Below are 13474 nucleotides of genomic sequence, written 5' to 3' on the forward strand. Positions count from 1 at the left end.
AGCTGAAACAAAAATGGTTCTCGCATTGTAATTACTCAACCAAAAAGTCGACCTGTTCCATGACACCCCTGCCAAAGAAATCGCTAATCACCTTAAACTTATCGTCACTATTGTCCAACGTAGTCTTGAACAAGTCATGCCGATCCGCCATATCGTCCTGTGACCTGCGGATTGCGCGAATCGTCGCGTTGTTCGGCGCGCACTGCGGACACTCCGTGTCCTCATTCACCTCATTCAGGCAGCGTCGGTGGTACGAATGCTTGCACATGAAGTGTACTGTCGGCAGATCCAGCGCCGCACCGCAGCTCGCACATCGCGTCGACTGGAACACCCGCGGCTCAGTCTCGAGTTCCTTGATCTCCTCCATCTTCGATCTTGTCTCCAAACGGTACGAGTCGGCGAGCTTGCGATTAGTCTCAATCTCCTTCTGCTCTCGCTGGATGATCTCCGATAAATAGCCTTTCACAACACCAACAGTCGCAACTGCATTAATACTCAGCGCCTGAATCACTTGCAACGGCGCCATCAGACCTTCGTCCTCAATCTTCTTCAGAACATGTGCCAACTCGTCTGACGCAACTGCAAGCACCTCTGGCGACGACGTAAAGTATGACAGTGCAAGCGGATACAACTCCTGCTCGATATCTCCATACTTGTGCAACGTCTGGATCGCCGCCAATGTATCGTTTACCGCGACGCACGACCGGAATATATCGATATGAAGATTCTCCCGCTCGCGCACTAGGATACTTCCATCTCTGAAAGAATACAAATGCGACAGTAGCAGCACATTCGACGGGTCGATCGGTGCCTGAAATCTTGTAATCAAATCCTTCGCCTTGTCTTCCCACTTTGTCTTCCCATCCTCTGTCTCACTTGCCTCGGCACGCTGCAAGTACATCTCAAACAGTGTCGTGTACATGTCAATCATGTCCGCCTCGTTGCTACCAACAACCCTGCTATGCGCAATAGTAGCTTCCAAGAACACAATAAACTCGTCAGGTTGATCCACAAATAGCGCAAACACTGTCCGCGGTTTCGGCGTCTTGTAGTCTTCAACTTCACCTGATGGCGGACTCACAACAACCTCAGTTGTCGTTTCAGCGATAGTCGGTGCTCCAGCTATTGACGCTCCAAGCATCGCGCCGCCAACAACCGCACTAGATAATTTCCCGACATTCGAAGTGATCGTACTCATGATTGTTGGCGATTCAGACATCACAGACGAAGGTCGAGCGCCTATGCTCATATATGGAATCAAGCTCTTGTATGCCGTCAAGCTACCTAATGGCGATGTCGGTCGTGCTTGCTCCGTAATTTGATCTAACTCGGCCATTGTCGGAATCTTTCGCGGAACATATTTTCCCAAAAAATAGTCAATGAACAGAGCGGTTGTTTCCCGAGGCACATTCTGCAGCAACAGACGACCGTATCGAATAAGATTGTAATACATGTCCTCCACCGGCAAGCTCTGAATAAATCGGATGCCAGACTTATAATCAGCAAGGTCTTGCACGGTAATATCAACGACCAGGTCATTTTGACCATGTTTCTCGGCTAGGTACGCCGCTTGCTGGAAATATCCTCCCTGTCGGCACATCTGGATTGCAGTGTCTAAATCGAACTTCAAGTTCTCACCCTCGGATTTGATAAACGTTTCTAGCTTCTCCGTGTCTTTCAGCTTGGCGTAGCAGTTCAGAAGTAGCGTGGTGTGATCAGCAGTTGCGACTCCTTTGTTGTGTAATTCCTCAAGATATGCGGTCAGGTTGTAAATTCTCTGCGAGTCCAAGTACTTTCGGATAACCTGGCTGGCCTCGCCGCCGTCAATAGCACGGATGTACTGCACCATGGCGTCGTCGTATTCTCCCTTCTCGTAAAGGTAATCGCCGTACTTCTTGTAGATTTTCATAACACGTTTCGAATCTGCCCCCGCATTGCCGGCAAGGGTCAATGCCAAGTTGTAGAGATTTCTCTGATATAGAACGTCGAGCTTTGACTGCAGATCCCGTTCCTGGTGACGGTATAACTGACCATCGCCACCAAGAACGTACAGATCATTCCACTCATTAAAAATTGCCTTCACGCCGCCAACAAACTGACCCGCATAAGCAACAAATTTGTTATCGGTATCCAGAATAGTGAATTTTGTCGTGTCCAGCGGATGTTGAGCCGACATTGACACGGAATCGATAAATCGCCGAATAGTCGGCGATTGTGCGATAGTGGCGTCTGACGCATTTCCTGACGGCGAAATGATTGCGACGTAGGTTTTAAACACGAATATGCCACTCTTGGGACCATCGTACATGTACAAGGGTCCTCGTCCGAATGGTGTATAAGAGTAGATGGCATCATCGCGCGCCACAATGATCTCACCGGTGTCCTTCTTTAAAGCAAGGCACCCAGTTCCACAACCTTTCTCCTCCAACACCCGAGCCTGATGGCCTTGACTCTTGCCGCTTGTGTGCACAGTCACAATTTTGTCGGTCGTAGAAATATACAGCAACGACGATTTGCTTGCTTCGCAAAATGCTAAGCCAGTAACAGGACTTGCGCCTTCGTATATAACCTTTTGCTTAAGACCTTTGTCGTGGAGCAGGTCGCCCTTGATAGAGATAACATTTCCATTTTCGAGACCCACAGCGATTGCAGACAAGTCGTCCTGCACTGCGAATGCAGTAATCTGAATTATTGTTAATTTGTCCCTCCATTAATCAATACTCCTGAAAGCATACCGGAAAGATCTTTTTCATGTGAACAGCAATTGAGGTGTTGCAACGCGGACCAGTCGACTTCTTATCAGGCGTATCCAGCGACCACAGTCTAAGCTGCGGCTCCGCATTTTCCGACTCCTGTAATATGTCAGTCAATGCAAACAAAATAGTGACGTGGTGTGCTCGCTAATGCTTACTGCAACTGTGACAAGATTGGGCGTTCCCTTGATTTGCTCCATGTATGTGATGGCGTAGCCATTGTCATGAGCAATAAAGGAGACTTGGAGCTTCAGCGACCGCGAGACGATTTTTACGATGCCTCTGACAGTGCCGAGATAGAGAGAACCGGAGCCGGAGCATACGCTCGATACGCCGGGGTCCTGCGAACAGTTCAGCGAAGGGCTATCTTCAAGAGTTCATGCGCAACAGTCGCTCACCGAATATAGAGGCCCATCTTCGTCTGCTACCGATGGATCCCGGATAGGCAACGAGTCGAAAAATGTGAATTGCCGCCACTATATGATAGATTGGTTCAATGAGACTTGCGACACAGCACTGAGCGGTGGACACCATACCGCTGCGAGAGCCATTGAGCAAAACTTCACAGTTCAAATAGATCAGGACTGCTTTGCTGCGTAAATGCCGTCGGCCTGAACACTACAGAAATGACAGCCAAACGACGCAGTCTGCTGCAGAGTAGGATGGTAATCGCAGTGTGCTGGATGCTGCACAAGGATGAGGAGTTTGGCTGTGCTTCGAGACCAGTCGCCATCACGTGAATCTTTCACGAACGCGCCGCCTTGACTTTTCAACGTCTGGACTTGTACGCAGCAATCTCGCCAACCTCCTGCTTAGCACTACTTTATCGGCAGGATCTGAAATCAATCGATATGTCTGGAGTAAGTTTATTGAAGACCTGTTGAGCTGTATTGTTGTACACGATGCTCACGTGCGGCCTGCGCAGTTCGCGCCGATCAATCCCAAGCCGTTCCTGCAAGACCTCACTGGCAAAGACGTCGTTGTGCGCCTGAAGTGGGGCAAGACCGAGTACCGGGGTCTGCTGATATCAGTAGACTCCTATATGAATTTGCAGCTAGAGAATGCAGTCGAGTATATCGACGACGAGAACAAAGGAGCCTTGGGCGAAGTCATGATCAGGTTAGTCGCGGCTGTACCTCCTGTGCTCACTTTGCTGTACTGACGCCGATTAGATGCAACAACGTTCTCTGGGTTAGCGAAGCACAGCCAGAGACAAAAATGGAAAATTAGTGTATTTCTTCTGATTAGTGTTTGAAACCGTCATAGGTGTTACGATAGCGGCGGCGTGTTGTATACTAGTTGCTTTTCATCCGTATTCTTAGTTCCTTTTGCATGCTTTCCATTGGACATGATATTTATTTGTACTGTACATACATATATACATTTACTCGAAGACCCTTGGTCCTATACTGGTACCTGGGACCGTGAATGCGTCGCGGAGCATTGTTTCCAATATATCCAAAACGTTGCCCGCTTGCACCCGAACCAGCGGATCGTCATCAGAAATCCGGACATATTTTATGATTCTCAGAATCTCCTTGGCCAACTTCTTTGGAACCTCGTTGAGCCCATTAACACCCTTTAGTAGTGACCCGATCAATACGACGGCGGCGCGACGCAACGGCGCCTTGTCATCGCCTCTTGTCTCAAACGTAAGAACACCAAGTGCGCAATCGATTCCGGAGGCAATCCACGGAAGTATACCTCCTGGATTAACCTCATATGCCATGCCCAAAATACTCAGAGCCGACATGCGGAGTCGAGAGTCCAGGGTACGAGTGGATACCATCTGGATCACGACACCCATTATCACTTCGGCATTCTTACCAGTAAGTGCGTCTCCAAGACGTTGTATTGTTCGCAAAATAGCCTCTCCAATACGTAGTCGCTCGTCGAGGGTCCGTTGAGACGTGTTCTTACTATACTCCTCAACCAACTTCTCGGTCACGTAGATGCCGTGTAGATCCGTCAGAGTTTGTAAACCTTTGATACTGTTGAGATATATGAACGAATCCTCGTCGTTCATAGTAGATAAATAGATTTTTAGCACAGCGCTCACTTTGATAGTTGTATCGCGTTCCAGGATCAGCGATCGTAGAATATGTAGACCATGTGCTCTGATGGGCACCAGCTCATCTTGAATGTTGGCTAAAGCGTTGTTATACTTCTGCTGTGATTCAGTAAGGTCAGCATTGTTCGCTGTCCTCGGCATCTCATAATTGTCTAACAGTATAGACAGCGTAGCAGCAGATGATGCAATTTCGGGTGGAGCATGTGTTGACATGTACTGTAGTGGATTCACAAGTGACTTCAATATTCGCTGCTCCTCCGAGTCGACGTATTTCCCATTCTGCATGAAAATGCCCGATGTAATAGCAGTTATTAGCGCTAGAGCAATGCTCACCGTCTCAGTATCGCTCTGTCTCTCCTCAGCCTCTTCGTCTTCATCATCTGAATCGATATCTAATCCAGATGTGATCTCTGAGAGCTGATCTGACAGTCTTTTCGACTTGTCCACCGGATCTTGCAGCGCTTCTACATATTCGTCCAATATGGTAGAGACGAGATTAATCATCTCCTTTGGCGATTCAATGATTTTCGTCTTGTGCTTATTCAGCATCTCTTCTAGAATTCGCAAGTTCGCAAAGACTCTTTGATGGAGTTAGCAACGGCCACAAAAGTATGGATTTCTACTTACTCGAACGGGTCCGCGTCAGGAACTTTACGTAGAGCTAGCCAGGCACGAGCTATACTCAAAAACAGTTTTCGCAGCGAACTGTCATCCAAATCATCAACGAACTTCATGAGAAGGGATACCCTTTCACTCAGCGTCGCGACTCCTTCCTCGCCTAGTTTTAGTCGATTTTCTTGCTCGAGGTCGGTGTATGTGATTCCACGTTTTCGAATTTCGACTTCACCGTTATCGCCATCCGCGTATTTCCAATCCTTCTCGCCATCGTATGAAATATCTTGGATCACTAAGCGGAGTCTCGTGACGGAATTACCTGCTTTAACGTAGACAAGAATCAAACTCCTTGTTAACTCAATAGGACGTTTTGATTGATTTTGAAAACACAGCAAAGCCCATAGACTCTTGAAGATTGGAGTAATCAGAGTATCAATCGACGTCGATTCAGAACTGCGTACGAGTTGTGATAACCGCAAGAGTGCTCGTGAAAGTGTAATATCGTCGACGAGAATCTGTTCTTCCCCTGAATCCGTGGACGGATTGAAGAAAGTAGTAATCGGTACAAACACATAATTGTTAACAACATCTGGTGCCACTCTATTCATGGCATTAATAACCTGTACAGTGGAAGATAACAGCAAATGATTGTCCCCGCAGTCTAAGAGGGCTAGTAACTGTGTTCCAACACTCGTATAGTATACAGCCGCATCCACACCCTTCGGAACGCTCCTTAAGATCTTTGCCGCTCGATCAAGCTTTGCAACTGAAATCTGTTCGTCTTCTCTCAGGCCGCCAATCATTTCAATCAGAGACTGCACGCCATCCTTGGGACGAGTAAGCGGGATCATCGCCAGCGTTCGTGTCAACACCGCAACAAACCATGGCGGAGTATGCTGATGTAACAGCGTAGTCGTGTATGTCAACAGAGAATATGTGGGAATTCTTAAAAATAGTATATTCATTAGCGACCTATGCGTAAGGTTGACAGAGTAAACAACATACCTTGCGAGAAAATCCGAAAACTTCTCGCGATAAACGGTAGACTGATCTCCTCGATATATAGCACCAAATCCAAGCTCACAAAGTCCAGAAATGATGTCCGTAGCATATTGACCGCCCATAATGATATCCGCCACGTCGTTCTCCGTCTCTGCAATGCTAACAAAGGTATGCACTACAAGAGTAAGAATATCCTGTCGCATGGTTTTACTCGCCGATGTAGATGATTTAATGCGGCGATCAATGGGGATTCCGACACCCGGAGATAAATTTGAGTAAATGCATCTAATAACTGTGAAATCCAACAGAGCGTTTAGAAGCTTGATATCGCCAAGCGAAATAGAAAACACATCTGGCTTCTTTCGAAGATCTTCGGTGGACGCGACGACAAGGCCATTTAACAGAGATACTATATATTCCGCGAGATAGTAGTCTGGATCTTCCACCTTCACACCAACCCTGGAGGGCAGAGAATTAAGCTTGTCGCACAGCTGTGCCGAGAAATTGCTGCCATTGTCGCCCTGAGCAGAGAGGAGCTGTGCGGAGTACCCAAGAAACGCAGAGATCTCCTCAAACTTTTCCTCGACCAGCAGCGGCATTTTTGTCAGCAGTAGGCGACGATATCAGCGTGCTATCGGGTATCCATGCAATCAATCGAGAAGAGCCGATGGCCAGTACTTGTCTCGAGCTCTTCGCCGTGAAGCTGCCGCGGTTGATGTCGACTAGACGATTTTGGGAGGTTGTGTGCACCGCCACACACGTTAATTGCCACTTCTCAAGCCGCACGATAGCCGCGCCACAGAAATTTCTTGTTCGTGCGAACATTTCGCCATTTTGTTCCGCACTTCACCCCTCTTGTATTTCCCCTCCAGACGGACAGAATGAGTTCTGAACGTCCTGCCAAGAGACATAAGCTTCCTGAAGAAAAGGGAAAAAATCCCTATCTTGCGCACATGGACGACGACGAGGAAATAATGGCGCCGACCACCAGCAAGAGGAGAATTGGCGGTTTCGGCCAATCCTTCAACGATGAAGCAGAGAGCTACGACCGCTCGGTCCTGGATGACATGGTGCGGCACCATACAACAGCTGAGCAGGCTATGATGGCAGAGGTATGAGTTGCGTCCGTTCTCGTGTGGTGCGCGTATTAACTCTCAACGCAGGACGGCCCATTGAATCCGTTCAATAGCAAACCTTTGTCGACAAAGTACTTCGGTATTCTCCAAAAGCGAAGAGATCTCCCTGTACACCAACAGCGTCAGGAGTTTCTTGATCTGTACCACTCAACGCAGATTCTGGTGTTTGTCGGCGAGACTGGCTCCGGTAAAACGACTCAGATTCCGCAGTTCGTCTTGTTTGACGATCTGCCTCATCTAGGTATGCTTCCACAGAATTCTGTGTACAAGTTTCGTTTATTTACAATCTTGCAGAGGGAAAGCAAGTTGCGTGTACACAGCCACGGCGAGTTGCTGCAATGTCAGTTGCGAAGCGAGTGGCTGACGAGATGGACGTTTCACTTGGACAAGAAGTCGGCTACAACATTCGATTCGAGGACAACACGTCAAAGAGCACGATTTTAAAGTACATGACAGATGGTATGCTTCTGCGAGAGGCTATGAACGACCCGGATCTTACCAGATACAGCTGCGTGATTCTCGATGAGGCTCACGAGAGAACGCTGGCGACGGATATTCTCATGGGCTTGTTGAAGGAAATTGCGCTTCGAAGGAAGGATCTGAAAATCATCATTATGTCGGCCACTCTCGATGCGGAAAAGTTCCAGAGGTATTTCCACGACGCGCCGTTGCTTGCTGTTCCTGGCCGAACACACCCGGTCGAGATCTACTACACGCCCGAATATCAGCGAGATTATCTGGAGGCGGCTATCCAGACAGTATTGCAAATTCATGCTGTCGAAGCTCCAGGCGATATTTTACTTTTTTTGACTGGTGAAGAAGAAATCGAGGATGCATGTCGTAAGATCTCTCTTGAGGCCGACGATCTGATCCGGGAGACGGGATGCGGTCAACTCAAAGTATATCCTCTGTATGGTTCGCTCCCTCCTGCCCAGCAGCAAAAGATCTTCGATCCTGCACCTGGACCTAGCACTCCCAACGGCCCTCCTGGCCGGAAGGTCGTCATCTCTACGAATATCGCCGAGACATCGCTTACGATCGACGGAATTGTATACGTGATTGACCCCGGATTCTCCAAGCAAAAGGTTTACAACCCGAGAATTCGTGTCGAATCGCTTTTAGTCTCTCCAATTTCCAAAGCGTCCGCACAGCAGCGTGCTGGTCGTGCTGGTCGTACGCGACCGGGCAAGTGCTTTCGTCTGTATACCGAGGAGTCGTTCAAGAAGGAGCTTCACGAACAAAGCTATCCTGAGGTGTTGCGCAGCAATTTGTCATCAACCGTTCTTGAGCTAAAAAAGCTTGGTATCGATGATCTTGTTCATTTCGATTTCATGGACCCGCCTGCGCCTGAGACGATGATGCGCGCTTTAGAGGAGCTCAATTATTTGGCGTGTCTTAACGACGACGGAGATCTTACTCCGCTTGGACGTTTGGCTTCCGAGTTCCCGTTGGATCCCATGCTTGCCGTCATGCTCATTACTTCCCCAGAATTCTATTGTTCGAACGAGATCCTGTCACTAACAGCACTACTCTCTGTACCGAGTGTGTTTGTGAGACCGAACAGTGCGCGCAAGAAAGCCGATGAAATGAAAATGCAGTTCCGCCACATCGAAGGTGACCACCTGACTCTGCTGAACGTATACATGGCGTTTAAGGGACCGGAGGCCCAACGTAATCCGGCAAACTGGTGTTACGACCATTTCTTGTCTCTGCGCTCGCTTCAGAGCGCTGACAGCGTGCGTTCGCAGCTGAAGCGGCTAATGGAGCGAAACGATCTTGAGTTGGTCAGCACGCCGTTTGAAAATCCAGATTACTATACGAATATCCGAAAGGCTTTGACGAGCGGGTTTTTTATGCAAGTTGCAAAGAAAAGCTCATCGGGGAAGCATTATATCACCGCGAAGGACAACCAGGACGTGCTGCTACACCCGTCGACGGTTCTGGAGAAGGAGAGCGAATGGGTTATCTACAATGAGTAAGTAATCCATGCTCTGGATTAGAGGACGTAACTAATAAGCATCAGATTTGTCCTGACCACTAAGAACTATATCCGCACTGTCACTGCGATCAAGCCCGAGTGGCTCTTTGAACTCGCGCCGGCGTATTTCGATCTTAGCACGTTCAAAAAGGGCGAGGTTAGATTGAGTCTCGAACGGGTTGTGCACAAGATGACTGTCGCCAGGGAACGCGCGGAGAAGCGTGAGCGGACGCTGAAACAGAGCGGGAAGAAGAGCCGATACACGACATAGACTAGTAGAATGTGGACGGAAAATTTGAACACAAGCTTCAGCTGTGCTCGCTGGATGATGCTAACGGATGATCGAGATATAAGATCAGCAGCTCATGTAGTAAACTTGAGGAACGTGAATCTCTAACTACTCCGGTGGTGTTACATGGTCACATTTATCAATGCCGGCTATAGTCAAGTACAAAATGAAAGAAAATGAAATAATAGAGAAATTAATTAAAAATGTACTGCGTAATAATCCTGTCCATACCAAACCATATTATTATTATAATCCAAAGAACACCATGAATAAAGACTGCCGAATGAGAAAGAGAAAGAGATTATGGGAGGAAAATTTGAGGAAAATATTGAGGAAAATGAGAATTATATGCTGACTCCAGAAGAACAAAAAGGAGATGATCTATTCCAAAATACGATGTGATATTCATCTGCTGGATCAGGTGATCTATGTTGTTACAGCCAAGATGGTTATGGCATCGATAGTCGTTGTTGGTACTCATGCTCGGGTTGTTGTTGTTGTTGTTGTTGTTGTTGTTGTTGTTGTTGCCGTTCGGCCGTGTAATGCGAATTATGCTGCGCCTGCAACGAATTCAGTGTATGCTGCTCGGGTGAACCGTGTGCGCTGCCGCTGACCGAGAGAGCGCGGTGCTCAACCGTAGTCGTGCCCCCATCGCTGAGGCCGGCATCCATATCTCCCGGACCATGTTGGTGCGGGCGACCGCCGTGGGTTCCAGGGTCACCGTAGTACTGGATGCCGCGTTCTTCGGCCAGCATGTTTTCATCTGGCCACTCGTATAACATGCCATAGCTGTCGTGGATCACGTACGATGACGCACTTGTACCGGCTTCCGTGCCATTTTCACCGGTACTTGCTTCGTAATCCTCACCATAGCTGTTAGTGTTATGGTGCGAAACTACGTTCATTTCGTCTTCTTCGTAGGCGTAGCTTGGGCCATCTAGGTGACCTGCAATATCCTCATGGTAATTTTCTGACTCATCATCGTCCGAATCCTCCATATTGTCTGAATCTTCCAGCGTAGCAGTCGTAGGTAGCTTCTCAATACCAAAAATGGGGATGCAGGAAATGGCAAGATCGAGTTGCTTTAGCGCAGCGGCCATCTGTTCAAACCCCTTCGACGACACGCGCAGATACCACCTATACTCGTCCAAGCATGTCTTGTAAAATTTTTGCTCTTGCTCATCTTGCGAGGTTGCAAACAGCAATGCGGCGAATGTACCGATGATTGCAAAGTTTGTCGTTGACGGCGAGTACCAAAATGCTTGCATGTGCTCGGGTTTGAGATTCTTGACAAAGTCGATAGCCGCTAGCAAGCGCGTGCGAGCAGCGTTACGACAGACAGTGATAATCTCTACTGATGTGATTCCTGGCCGCAGTGCCCGCAAAATGCGCCGATGTAAAGTGACCTCAGCCGCAAAATATGCAAGATGTAATGCGCCGTTCGACGACAGCTTGCGGATTTTTGGCTGCGAATTCATGCGCAAGCTGTCCGGCAGTGCTTGGTACCAGTCCTTGAGCTTGATCTGGATCGGCTTCGCCTTTTCAAGAATTGGCTCAATGTCACAGAGCTCGCGCTCAGCAGAAACAGTGAAAAACGTGGTCAAGATGTCATGGAGAATATTTGACAACGAGATCATCTCCTGAAATAATCGGCGGCCGTTCTCGACTTCCGCTGAACCGTCCTCATCGGACTCATCGGCCGCGGTTTCAGGAAAGTCATCAGAAGTCACGTTTTTGACGATCCAATTGCATTTGTCAATATGTGACGGCCGCGACTGTGTGAGAGCGTGCCATTTATCTTGGAGCCAAACTGCCCATGCTAGTCTCCGACGAAGACCGCGCTCCCATTTAGGAATACGCCAATTTTCGCAGTCAAGACCCAAGCCGATCTCCTCCGCGAGTGCGACGACGTGAGAAGAGAGCGGCCAATTGAGCTCGCCAGTGTGGCGCCGTTGGAGCAGTAGCAGACCAGCTTGCACAGTAGAGAGCTTTGGCCGCATGATGACGTCAGTAAGAGTCTTCTGGGCAAGCTTATCAAGCTGCTTTGCGTCTGGCTTTGGTAGCTGCGCTAACTGGGGATCGTATGACCACCAATTCAGAGCGAGAGAGTATACCGCAGCTAGCAGTGGCGGGGAAAACTCGCGGTGAGTCCTGGCATATTTTTCTAGAAAGACCTTCTTGTGAAGCACCGGAAAAGACGGATGAACGATGCGAAAGTAGAGATCGACGAGAGCTTGGCCGTGGGGCGCGACAATGCGTTCGACGTCGTCGACGGTGTTGAGCATGTCTTCATAGTCCTCAGTGGTGTGGTCATATTCGAGTAGGAACATAGCATCAGGCGCAACTTTGCGGAGGCTGATGCCGTTGGCCAAATCGGCCTCATCACGACGATTGAAAGGCGCGTAGTCAAGGAAGCCGTAGTCGAAGGTAGACGAGGTTCCAACAATGGAAGACCAGCGATGCTGGAGGCCGAGCGATTTCTTAAGAAGGGAGCGACCTCGTATAGTGCTGTAATCTTCTATGGGACGCGTGTCGCGGATGAGGGGTGCGTGATTTGGGGGGTTCTGGGTGGACGCAGACGACGTGGTTTGCGGCGCGGAGGAGCAAGTAGAGGCGGTCGGCCCGATAGCCGCTGGTAAGTTGGGGTCCGGGGAGCCGCCTGGATTCGGCGGTGAATGCTCGGATCTTGTTTGAGTTAGCCAACCGAGGACAGAGTAGAAGGAAGGGGGAATGGGAGATGGGAAGACTTGTTGACCTACCGGGATCGATGACCAAATACAGACTGTTGTGGCGGGGGCGAGTAGATGTCGCGCTTTCGACGAGGTTTGGGACCTTCAAGAAAAGTGCACTCCTGCTTGCGAAGCCGGCAAAGAATGCAAGAGTCCTCGTTTGTGGGTATGAAGCACCGCGATTTGCGCCGACGGCAGGAATCGCAGGGACGAGACTTTTGAGCAGCCTGGAGCGAGAGCAGCGTGGATGCCTGTTGCTGTTGCTGTGCTGCCAGAGAAAGCGTCTGGGCCAGTAAGTGGTGGTCAGCAGAGGAGAGCTGGGGTGCGGCAGCTTGCATGACTGCGTATGCGGCCGGCGGCGGCTGGGCTGATGCTGCTGTGTGGTGCTGATGAGCTGGAAGGACGGAGGAGCTGTCGAGGGTAGCTGCTGAAGGCGTGGACAGTCCTGTGGGAAGACTGGCGTGCAGTGACGGGGTCGCGGCGGAGATAGGGACGCTGGCGGTGAGCGCGGGGAAGCCATGCTGCTGCTGGACGCGGTGGAGGTCAGCGGGCTTCGGACCTGCGGCGAGCGTATGCTGCGGGGTCGCCGAGACGGTGGCCCAGGCCGGTGCTGCCATTGCGCGGCGGTCCGTAGCGCCAGCGACGCGGGACGACGGTGGCGGCACAGGCGCAATCGGGGGCATAGGCTGTGGCGGCGGGTGCTGGCGAAGAGCGTCGCGGAGGTCGTGGGCGTGGTCGGCGCGGAGTTGGGACTGCGCCTAGGAGCCGGATAGGGCTAGGGTCGAGCCGGGAAGCCCGCGTGCGCCTGCTGCGCGGATCGACGCGGAGCAACGTATGCGCGGAACTCCGCGGCGGCGCGCCGGACGGCTACACGAGGGCCTTGGAGGGCTGCTGACTAGTC

General features: G+C 50.0%; 5 protein-coding genes across 5 annotated transcripts; 2 read left to right on the top strand and 3 right to left on the bottom strand.

Moving 5' to 3' along the window:
• Positions 1-31: 31 nt before the first annotated feature.
• On the bottom strand, positions 32-3168 carry V1518DRAFT_403733 (uncharacterized protein; the record flags this gene model as incomplete). Its single annotated transcript, XM_066901874.1, has 4 exons — positions 32-2683; positions 2736-2852; positions 2912-3116; positions 3152-3168. The coding sequence occupies 4 exons, from the start codon at positions 3166-3168 to the stop codon at positions 32-34; spliced, it is 2991 nt and encodes a 996-aa protein (XP_066761022.1).
• A 267-nt stretch (positions 3169-3435) lies between these two features.
• V1518DRAFT_411271 (putative small nuclear ribonucleoprotein f) lies at positions 3436-4252 on the top strand. The gene is made up of 3 exons (XM_066902811.1): positions 3436-3613; positions 3679-3872; positions 3926-4252. The coding sequence occupies exons 1-3, from the start codon at positions 3605-3607 to the stop codon at positions 3981-3983; spliced, it is 261 nt and encodes an 86-aa protein (XP_066761023.1). The 5' UTR covers positions 3436-3604; the 3' UTR covers positions 3984-4252.
• V1518DRAFT_411274 (uncharacterized protein) lies at positions 3971-7145 on the bottom strand. Its single transcript, XM_066902812.1, has 3 exons — positions 6445-7145; positions 5452-6384; positions 3971-5404 (listed from the first exon to the last, which is right to left on the bottom strand). The coding sequence occupies exons 1-3, from the start codon at positions 7038-7040 to the stop codon at positions 4138-4140; spliced, it is 2796 nt and encodes a 931-aa protein (XP_066761024.1). The 5' UTR covers positions 7041-7145; the 3' UTR covers positions 3971-4137.
• A 107-nt stretch (positions 7146-7252) lies between these two features.
• Positions 7253-10121, top strand: V1518DRAFT_411275 (P-loop containing nucleoside triphosphate hydrolase protein). The gene is made up of 4 exons (XM_066902813.1): positions 7253-7553; positions 7605-7818; positions 7872-9552; positions 9601-10121. The coding sequence occupies exons 1-4, from the start codon at positions 7323-7325 to the stop codon at positions 9824-9826; spliced, it is 2352 nt and encodes a 783-aa protein (XP_066761025.1). The 5' UTR covers positions 7253-7322; the 3' UTR covers positions 9827-10121.
• On the bottom strand, positions 9927-13285 carry V1518DRAFT_411277 (fungal-specific transcription factor domain-containing protein). Its single transcript, XM_066902814.1, has 2 exons — positions 12604-13285; positions 9927-12529 (listed from the first exon to the last, which is right to left on the bottom strand). Exons 1-2 carry the CDS (start codon positions 13254-13256, stop codon positions 10294-10296), a joined length of 2889 nt encoding a protein of 962 aa, XP_066761026.1. The 5' UTR covers positions 13257-13285; the 3' UTR covers positions 9927-10293.
• Between the last annotated feature and the right edge of the window lie 189 nt (positions 13286-13474).

Source organism: Limtongia smithiae (genome assembly GCF_038497785.1).
Source record: "Limtongia smithiae strain NRRL Y-17922 unplaced genomic scaffold V1518scaffold_2, whole genome shotgun sequence".
NCBI lineage: Eukaryota > Fungi > Ascomycota > Lipomycetes > Lipomycetales > Lipomycetaceae > Limtongia > Limtongia smithiae.

What these genes read in the sequence shown, in the direction of transcription:
- V1518DRAFT_411274 (XM_066902812.1), bottom strand. Translation starts at nt 7,040, where the DNA reads ATGCCGCTGCTGGTCGAGGAAAAGTTTGAGGAGATCTCTGCGTTTCTT. An exon ending in TTTTCGGATTTTCTCGCAAG is followed by an intron (nt 6,385 to 6,444) that starts GTATGTTGTTTA and finishes ACTATTTTTAAG; the next exon opens with AATTCCCACATATTCTCTGT. An exon ending in CCTGACGCGGACCCGTTCGA is followed by an intron (nt 5,405 to 5,451) that starts GTAAGTAGAAAT and finishes ACTCCATCAAAG; the next exon opens with AGTCTTTGCGAACTTGCGAA.
- V1518DRAFT_411277 (XM_066902814.1), bottom strand. Translation starts at nt 13,256, where the DNA reads ATGCCCCCGATTGCGCCTGTGCCGCCACCGTCGTCCCGCGTCGCTGGC. An exon ending in GTATTTGGTCATCGATCCCG is followed by an intron (nt 12,530 to 12,603) that starts GTAGGTCAACAA and finishes AACTCAAACAAG; the next exon opens with ATCCGAGCATTCACCGCCGA.
- V1518DRAFT_411271 (XM_066902811.1), top strand. An exon ending in TTGGGCGAAGTCATGATCAG is followed by an intron (nt 3,873 to 3,925) that starts GTTAGTCGCGGC and finishes GACGCCGATTAG; the next exon opens with ATGCAACAACGTTCTCTGGG.
- V1518DRAFT_411275 (XM_066902813.1), top strand. Translation starts at nt 7,323, where the DNA reads ATGAGTTCTGAACGTCCTGCCAAGAGACATAAGCTTCCTGAAGAAAAG. An exon ending in AGCAGGCTATGATGGCAGAG is followed by an intron (nt 7,554 to 7,604) that starts GTATGAGTTGCG and finishes CTCTCAACGCAG; the next exon opens with GACGGCCCATTGAATCCGTT. An exon ending in TGACGATCTGCCTCATCTAG is followed by an intron (nt 7,819 to 7,871) that starts GTATGCTTCCAC and finishes ACAATCTTGCAG; the next exon opens with AGGGAAAGCAAGTTGCGTGT.